The sequence below is a fragment of the Rhinichthys klamathensis genome, unplaced genomic scaffold (assembly GCF_029890125.1).
Source record: "Rhinichthys klamathensis goyatoka isolate OS25496 unplaced genomic scaffold, OSU_Roscu_1.1 h1tg000391l_1, whole genome shotgun sequence".
Classification (NCBI taxonomy): domain Eukaryota; kingdom Metazoa; phylum Chordata; class Actinopteri; order Cypriniformes; family Leuciscidae; genus Rhinichthys; species Rhinichthys klamathensis.
In genome coordinates, this window is record NW_026606894.1 from 71,540 (window position 1) to 80,569 (window position 9,030).

Genomic DNA, 9,030 nt, shown 5'->3' on the forward strand with positions numbered 1-9,030 from the left:
CAAAATTGAAACTACTGCGGAAACAAAGACACCTACATCTTGGATGCCCTTGAGGTAAGCTAAACCATATCAAAAATTAATTTCAAAGTGAACTATCCCTTTAAGGCAAGACAGGAGAACAGGGTGAACTTTTTAACTAAAAGATATCAGCATTCTTACCCCCGGTTGATTAATCACGTTACATTTTAGACAATTGGTTTGTGTTAGAAGTTTTCTGAAATGTTAGGTTTAAATAGGCTATGTAGGCTTATATTAACTAACTCATAGGTAAATATTAACTCACTCAATAAGCACTGGATAAAGTCAGGTTAAACATTCCTCTTTCGCTTTTGCTGACAGAGGGGATTTTTGGATACCTCTTTTTTTAATCTACATAATTTATTGATGAATTCACTTTCATTGTCTTTACTCATTCTACGACTGTTTGGTGATCCTAACAAAACTTTTCAGGGTGACATTCTGACATTAATATCCCAACTGCTTATGTTTCTGTAGCCAACATCAGTGTTATCACCCTTTACCACCGGTTTGTGTTGCGGGATCACACTGTGAAGTCACAGGGCGGTTATGATCACGCAGATCTCTGAAGAATCACTTATTATTATTATTATTATGTAGATGGTTAGTAGATCAAACTAGTATGCTTAAAACTTTACTTAGTAACTCCACATTTATGGATTACTAAAATACGTTCCCACAGTAATACACAAACTAGCCTTGAATTCAAAACTCCTGAGAGCATGTTTATTTCATGTACAATTTATGAAAGAAAAAACTGCAATTGACCCTGAAATGTATGAAGCAAGTTAGTTTTGTAAAAACTTGCATTAAGCATGAAGGCTGTCTGACCTTAAGACTCTTAATGCATCATTGGGGCAACAAGAAGGAGCGCTTTACTAGTTTAGAAGCCACACACACACACACATACACATGCACGCACGCACACACGCACACACACACACACACACACACACACACACGGTTTGTGGTTACCATAACAGGAAATAGGCAGTCACAGCATCCGGACAACGCCCTGTACTTGCAAATAAAGACATTTACTGACATTAAAAAACTAAAATACAATTACACTGTACATTTTACAAAACCTCCTAGAAATGTACAAACCAAAAACATACAAAAGACAGCTGGGCAATTACAGTTGAGATAATTCATATTGTGCTATGATGAGGCTGCACAACACGTGTCCATTGGTTTATTATTACATGTGTGCAAATAGGCGTATGTCTCTATGAGCTTTTGTCCCTCTACGGGTCCTCTTATCTGACCAGGTGGAAGGTCAGCCAGTACATGAACACGGGCTGCGCTGCAGCGATGGCCATGGTCAGGTACATTCGCAGCTGGTTTTTGGCTCCTCGCACTAACCGCCCCTCCGCGGCGGCCTCAGACAGGATCTTTAGCCGTAGTGTTCGAATCTGTCAGCGACACAGAAGGAAGATCAAGAGCGTTACAGAACCGTCACAGGGCAGATCCTAAAGGGTTCCCACACTTCAAATTCAAGGACCACAAACGTTGAGGTACAATTGTAGTTGCGCGTGAACGTCATGGCAACGTACAACTCAAAGTACCTCACGCGGGAATACTTCACGTAACGAGTTAATGCGCATAACTAACGTGAATCTAGCTAGTATTCATAGGCCATGAAGTGTTGGGAGGGAATAATATGGATTTTTTTCTTGCACAAAATAAATTCAAGCACTTTCAAGGACCTATATATGCTTATTTTTCTAAACCTTCCAGGGCCTTGAATTAATTTGTTTGTTTTTTCAGATTTACAAACTTTTAAGGATTTCAAGGACCCGTGGGAACCCTGCTGCATAGTTTAGACATTCAAGCATAACTTCATTCAATGCATATCTATGTGCCGTATGAGTGATTTCACACAGCAACAGATGTTGCAACAGAGTCTTTTTTTTTTTTAATATAAACTTGGATTACAATAGATGGAAAGAGATATTATATACAGACTACCGGTTAAAGATTTTTTGATATATTTTTTTAAATGCAATGTTCTGTACTAGACTAACTGAGAGCACTTGTATATACTGTTGTCCTCTTGCTGGTCTGGTTGCTTCTATTCTCCTCAGTTGTAAGTCGCTTTGGATAAGCGCGTCTGCTAAATGATTAAGTGTAAATGTAATGCATTTGATAGAGAGGTCTCTTCTGCTCACAGAGTCTGCATTTATTTGTTAAAAGTTGTGAAACATTATTACAACTTAAAACAGAGGTTTTCTGTGTGAATATATAGTAAAGTGTAATTTATTTCTGTGATCAAATTTGAATTTTCAGCATCATTACTCCAGTCTTCAGTGTCACATGATCCTTCAGAAATCACTCTAATATGATGATCTGATGCTCAAGAAACATTTATGATTATTAATCAATGTATTTTTGTAGAAATATTTCAGGATTCTGTGAAGCATAGAAAGTTAAAAAAACAGCATTCTTTTAAAATAGACATTTTTTTGTAACATTACAAATGTCTTTCCTCTAAATGTTGATCAATTTAATGCATCCTTGCTGAATAAAAGTATTAATTTATTGTAAAAAAAAAAAATTATTGTGTTTTGATCAGGCTAATAAAAATATCATGCTTTTTTTAAATTTACAATTTGCTAAAAACGTCCAATAATGCAGATCTTTTAATGTTTTTTTTCTGAACCAAAACCAAGAAACAACAGAAACACGACTGGTCTGGCCGTTTGAACTTCAGCGAAATGATGAATATAACGCTTTACTGTAAAATACAGCAGCATATGAAGCCATCTCTCAATACACACCGTAAAGACAAAGATAGAGACGCAGCACCACAGCAGTGTGAGGTAATATCCCGTCCGGCCAAACAAAAGTCCGGCCACGACTCCCACGATCATCCTGAGGAAACACACAGCGCAGGAATTTACACAGCTGACACGTGCTCTGGACAAAATCTACATTCCTTGCTATATATTCAAAGCAATGCACTGTACATCCATACACCGTTTATATGCTTTTCTTATCAGGGACTGTTTGATTTAAAACCTTTCAAAAGCACACAGATGATAAAGCTGTCAATTAATGAGTACACTAGACTAGTAATACTAGTTATATCCGGTAATATGAGGACAATACTGGGAAACGATATACAATTAAATATCAAATACAAATTCACTTTATTTTTCAGTTTTATTTCAATTTGTAGTTAAAATATATTTTTTAAAAGGATATGTAATTGTGCAGCAAATATTACTGAATAGCACCACCTAGAGTCCAAAATACCAGCTGAATTGGTTTGACTGCAGATACTAGTGATAGATAATGATAGATGTGGTGAATCTAGGATAAACAAAGACGACCCAATGTCCTCACCCAACATATTTGTATCCAGAAAAGGCCACCAGGTCGATGGTGGTGAGGTCAGTGTTAACGGTTACCAGATAAAGACTGAGGAGCACAGCCAGAACCTCGATGATGAGCCACACCAGGGCCGAGCTGGCCTGAATGCCCAAAATCTCTGGAGAAAACCTGAAAACAAGAACAGAGAAGCAAAATCAGGATGGAAAAAAACAAGTCATGACCAAAAACAGAGAACAGGAGTAACAGGAGGTCAAGAGCAGGCAGGACAATTGCCGGAAGTTCCCCTTCCCTGTTAAACTCCTGCATCATCATCAAAACACAGTTCCTCTCGTGACAAAACATCTGATAAATGAAGCTTCAGATCCATACTGGGACTTCTGACCATTCGGACAGGGAATGATACATATTCAAAGCCTCCGTGAAATAAAAAAATGGATAATTCTTGTTTTTTTATGGAATATTGCAGTGTTCAATATAAATTATTTATCCACACACATTTTTATTCATGTGGCTTGTAATCTTGAATCAGAATATCTTCCATCCCTCTTGCAGAATCTTTTCTCTGATGATGTGGGCGGGGCAACCTGTCACTCACGTGAGATCAGCCAATAGCAAACCACAACCATCCAATCAAAATCAAGCCCCGCCCTCCATTTGTTCTGTTCCAAAAGCTGTTTCACTGGGATATATTCGGCACAATATGGAACAAACATCAATTCGAAAATGTAAATATAATATTGTAATAACAAATAATAATAGTTTGTTTTATTTTATAAATAATTAATTTGAGATTTCATTAGGGTGATATGGAAAAACTAAAAACTTATCAGCTAAAATGTAATCAGTGAGCCAAAAGTTCCTCTGTTATTGAAATTAAGGGCTCAAGGGTAAATCTTAGCCAGTATACTATTCATGTTTAATTTGTCTTCTAACAGCCTTGGCGTAAGCATTGCATTCCCACACAGTTGAATTCTCCCAGTCTCTGCTATAGTGAAGCCAAACTGGCTCTTACCGGTTCTGTGTGCCCAGAGCCAGTCCAGCAACCAGGACATACGTAATGAAACCCATCACTGCGGAGCCAGAGCCAAACAAACACATACAGATGAACATTTCCATCAATATATAATAAGATCCTTTGAATTTTTAAATAGCACATCCCTCAGTAAAGTAATTATTATTAGAGAATATGGCTTGGAGTCACACCGGGAATGTACAGATCAGGGGCGTTGATATCAAAGCGTGGTGCAACTGGTGTATCCTGCTGATAGCTCACCTCCCAGTTCTACAGAGAGGGCAGAAACATGAAAACCAAACAATAATTCTCTCATCATATTCAGTCCAAGTTACCAGTAACGGTCAATCTCCAAAAATGACAAGAAAGGCAACTTCATAGAATTTATATATATATATTTATTTATAAAACAGTTAGTTCCAATGCTTGATTCTGATTGGTCAATAGTTGTGCTTTATTCGCGATACCCAACGGTTCTATTTATCACTGCGCCCTTAGCAACACCCTTAGCAACCACACGTATCAACATAAACATAGAAAAAAGGTAAGGCTAAAAAGGCTAAAATGTTTAAAGTAAATTTCGATTTACTAGGTGCCATGACGGTGGATAAGTGGTTTGAGGAACAATTTGGAGAGACCTCTACAAATATAATTTTTTTTTTCTGTTTATCAAATATTTATATATTATTATCTCTTGTTAGGCAGCATTTTAGCAACTAAATTAATAACATTAGTAAAATAGATTAAAGACATAACTGTTATCTATCAAAATATGTGCCCTTGTGTTTTTATTTAGGCTATGTAAATGTTTAGTTTAGTGCAGAGAGAAAATAACGGAATAAACAAAAAAATAAACGTTTTCTCATGCTGAGAGATAAGCTATGCCTATTTGTGTGAGGAAATTTCACAAATATTGTGTTGTAAAAAAAAAGAAGAAGAATGAAACAAAGTTTGAGAACAGTTTGTTGTTTTTATTTGAGCTTTCATGCATATTACACATTGGAACGTTGTTGTTCACCGTCAGGGACTATTTTTTTCTAGCGGAAGGAATGCTTTTATTGATTTAACTTCATGAAAGTTGCACTAATAATTTTTTTTTTCTTTAATATTGTGTGGTAACCGTTTTATGAAAGCAATAAGGTACTCGAGGCAAGTGCTGTATCGTGAATAAGTCACGGCTGAGGGGGTTTCTCCACTTCACATCGTGCCTAACAACACCCTTCAGCAGTTACTTATTCACGATACAGCACTAGCCTTGAGTACCTTATTGCTTTCATATATATGACGGCACCCATTGCCTTCCATAGTATTTTTTATTTCCTACTATGGAAGTTCATAGCTACTGTCAACTGTTTGGTTACCAACATTCTTTAAAATATCTTCAACAGAAGAAAGAAACACATACAGGTTTGGAACAACTTGAGGCTGAGTAAGTATTGACAATTTTCATTTTTGGGTGAACTATCCCTTTAAGAAAAAAAAAAACCCTATTCGGAGGTAGTTGTTTCTCATGTTGACGTCTGTAAAATTAATTTGCATGACACCTCAGTGATAAAACTCATGCATTCGGATGGCGATTTGGAGGAGCAAGTTTTGTGATCCTGGATTATTCCAAGCACATGACATTTTATTTACAGCACACAGTCATGCGACTGACCACGTCTGCTGTAACTAAAATGTCATGTGCTTGGAATAATACGGATAAATCATGTTTAATTTAATAATATAAAAATAATGTCCTATTTATTATGTGATTTTTGAAATCTCCTCTTTAAAAACTGGAAGCTAGACATGCTTGAAAAGTGTTTTTTTTTTCAAACCATTTTTATTTTAAAATGATGGATGACATTTTAAAAATATGGAAATTAGAATAAATAATTCAATGCGGCTTCTTATTTGCATTAGGTAAACAAAGCTGTTTGGTTTATATTTTAATGTAATTGTATAGGCCCTAATACAATTTAAAAGTGTATTGCTGTAACGGCCCATTTCAAATGTTTACGTGCTTTTTTGTAGAGCAGTGATGAAATATTGTTCTTATAAATACTTCCCAGCATTTCAGTAATAAAAGGGTACATATTTCAAATGCAAGTTACGTGAAGCGCAACAGTTATGGTGTTACGCAGTGGTCAAAATGGATTTAAACAGTGAATTTTGAATTGATTCCTATGTGAACTCAGAAATGTGGATTCAGACGGCAATTCAATTACCTCACGACCTTGGTGTTTGTCAAAAAACAGTACGTAATTCGAGGATTTTTACGCGGGTGGTGGAAGAAAAACACTGACATTCTAGATTCGGATGGCAATAAACTCACAGACTAGCCCCTGTAAATGTTGAAAATACCTTACGTCCCTATTAGAAACAATTACCGTCCGAACAGGGCTTAGGTCTGTTAATGTGGTGGAGGTCTTACTTCATGCATGTAGGGAAAAACCAGCAGTCCAAGCTTCTTGCCAACATAAACCGTGTCTACTGCAAAATAGTACTTTAACTTAGAGATGGGGATGAATCGATCCAGCTGTGGACCAAAAAGAGAAACAAGTTACTACAATAAAATAACAGTTAATCAAAATGCAGAATGCGATATTAATCAGAGCTGCAGGGTTGATTCTGATCCCACAACACATAACAACAAGATGGGCCTAGTTTCAACCCAGCAATGAACATCACATGCTCTTCTGCCCCACAACAAACACACATCCTAGCCCATATATGATCGAATGCACATCACACAGCTCATGATCATTTACACTCGTCTGACAGCTATCACATACGTTCTTGTCCATCATCTCTTTGCCATGGGAGGCGAGACTGCTGCCGTAGGCCATGGCGAGGTTAGACATGGGGTCCGACAGAAAGGCCTGTCCTGGATACGCATCAGGCCCTTTCCCCACATCGCCGTGACCGTGTTTGTTCACCTCCGAACTAGTGTCGTCAAATAACGGACTGGGGTCACTGGGGTCCCCTGAGGGGCCTCGCATCCTGATCTTCGGCTCTACAACACAAGAATCATATCAAAGTCAGCTATCAATCATCCACATGACATAAACAAATGACTGTAAGAACACAGTCCCAAGTAGTCAGATAGGCTTATCCACTAACCTTAAGTGTAAGTTCAAATCATCTGACATGTAGAATTCAGATTTTTGATCTATTTAATGTGTGTAAACAAGCAAGTAAAGGCGGAGGTACAGAGAGAAAACAGCAAGAATAAAGATTCTAGTCAATTAAAAGAAGAAACATGCCTAAATTTGCTTTTGCTGTGAATACACACTTATTTAACAACCGAAAAAAGCACACAACTGGCCAGATAATATTCAAATAATAATGAAATGTGTGTCTTATATAGCATTTCATAACTAATCACAAATAATCACGTACGTAACTTACGCTGTCTGGACCCACTCTGGTTTAAAAACTCCATCTCTCCCCCAAAATATGGTATCTTTACTTAAATAGAAAGGTAACAAAAGACAAATATAAACATTTATCAACACATTTAGGCGTCTAGGCGAGAAGCTGCCGGTAGTGAAACTAAAATTAGCATCGCAAAAATAGCAGGAGAAATCGCAGCAAACATCACTTCCGGGTCAAGAATACGGATTAGCTCAGGATTGGACCGCAGTGCGATGACGTGTAATTATCTCAGTCTGTAATGAGTCTTTTTATTTATATTTGGATTTTGTTATATTGCTTCGCGTTAATTACATTTACATATTCGTTTTTATAAATAATAATTTATAAATAAAGTATTTCGAATAATTGTATGATGCCGCACAAATATATCACGGCGTTTTTACATGTGTATACTAGAAAGTATAATCATTTAAAGATAATAATTTCGAGGACAGAAGGCTGACATGCAAAAAGTACGCTTGCACCAGCAATTATCAACATTTCCTGGTAGATTGACACAAAAATAACCCGTGTGATTGGTCTAGCCTGACCAGCGCAGTGAAAAGTAACAAATATCACGTGATTGATATACATGCAGTGCACTACAATTTGAGCGATTTGGGGAAAAATGAAAAATCACGCTATTTTTGAGGAGGAGGAGGAGGAGGAGAGAAGTCTGATCCATGTGTGCTTCAGTGTTTATTTAATAGGTTTTTTTTAGTTTGTTGCAGGTTAAGTTAGGAAAACCATCCACCACACCATCCAAAGAGCGATCTTCACCACGATTATGCAAACAATTTTATTTAATTTTTTTAATTATTACAATATAACAAAGAATGTCCAGCATTTGTGATTAAAAACAATCTTCATTTAGAATGTGCAACAAAAATGCAATATTTACATAGCAATAACCTGAAAAGGACAATCTGCAAAATCTCATGATTGCAGGTGGATATACTTTAATCAGTTTTTTTGTTTTAATTAATTTAATTTCACTATTCTTATGAGGAAAAAAGTATGGGTAACACTTTACAATAACATTTCATAACATTAGTTAATTTATGAACAAACACGAACTATGATCAATACATTTGTTACAGTATTAATCTTTGTTAACATTAATTAATAAAAATACAGCTGTTCAATGCTTGTTCACGTTGCACTAATGTTAACAAAAACAACATTTGATTTTAATAATGTATCAGTAAACGTTGAAATTAACATTAACTAAGATTGATAAATGCAGTTCATTATTAGTTCTTGTT

The 9,030-nt window shown here is 36.3% G+C and overlaps 1 protein-coding gene across 2 annotated transcripts; it reads right to left on the bottom strand.

Moving 5' to 3' along the window:
- Positions 1 to 1,115: 1,115 nt before the first annotated feature.
- On the bottom strand, positions 1,116 to 7,962 carry yif1b (Yip1 interacting factor homolog B (S. cerevisiae)). 2 transcript variants are annotated; one of them, XM_056234197.1, is made up of 8 exons: positions 7,760 to 7,962; positions 7,144 to 7,364; positions 6,783 to 6,887; positions 4,558 to 4,636; positions 4,367 to 4,424; positions 3,367 to 3,522; positions 2,799 to 2,892; positions 1,116 to 1,433 (listed from the first exon to the last, which is right to left on the bottom strand). In XM_056234197.1, the coding sequence occupies exons 1-8, from the start codon at positions 7,791 to 7,793 to the stop codon at positions 1,278 to 1,280; spliced, it is 903 nt and encodes a 300-aa protein (XP_056090172.1). In that variant the 5' UTR covers positions 7,794 to 7,962; the 3' UTR covers positions 1,116 to 1,277. The 2 variants fall into 2 exon arrangements, with proteins under 2 accessions (XP_056090172.1, XP_056090171.1); XM_056234196.1 differs by having other exon boundaries at positions 7,751 to 7,962.
- Positions 7,963 to 9,030: the final 1,068 nt, after the last annotated feature.

What these genes read in the sequence shown, in the direction of transcription:
- yif1b (XM_056234196.1), bottom strand. Translation starts at nt 7,793, where the DNA reads ATGGAGTTTTTAAACCAGAGTGGGTCCAGACAGCGTAAGTTAC. An exon ending in GCTCTGGGCACACAGAACCG is followed by an intron (nt 3,523 to 4,366) that starts GTAAGAGCCAGT and finishes TCTTGTTTTCAG; the next exon opens with GTTTTCTCCAGAGATTTTGG. An exon ending in TCTCTATCTTTGTCTTTACG is followed by an intron (nt 1,434 to 2,798) that starts GTGTGTATTGAG and finishes TGTCGCTGACAG; the next exon opens with ATTCGAACACTACGGCTAAA.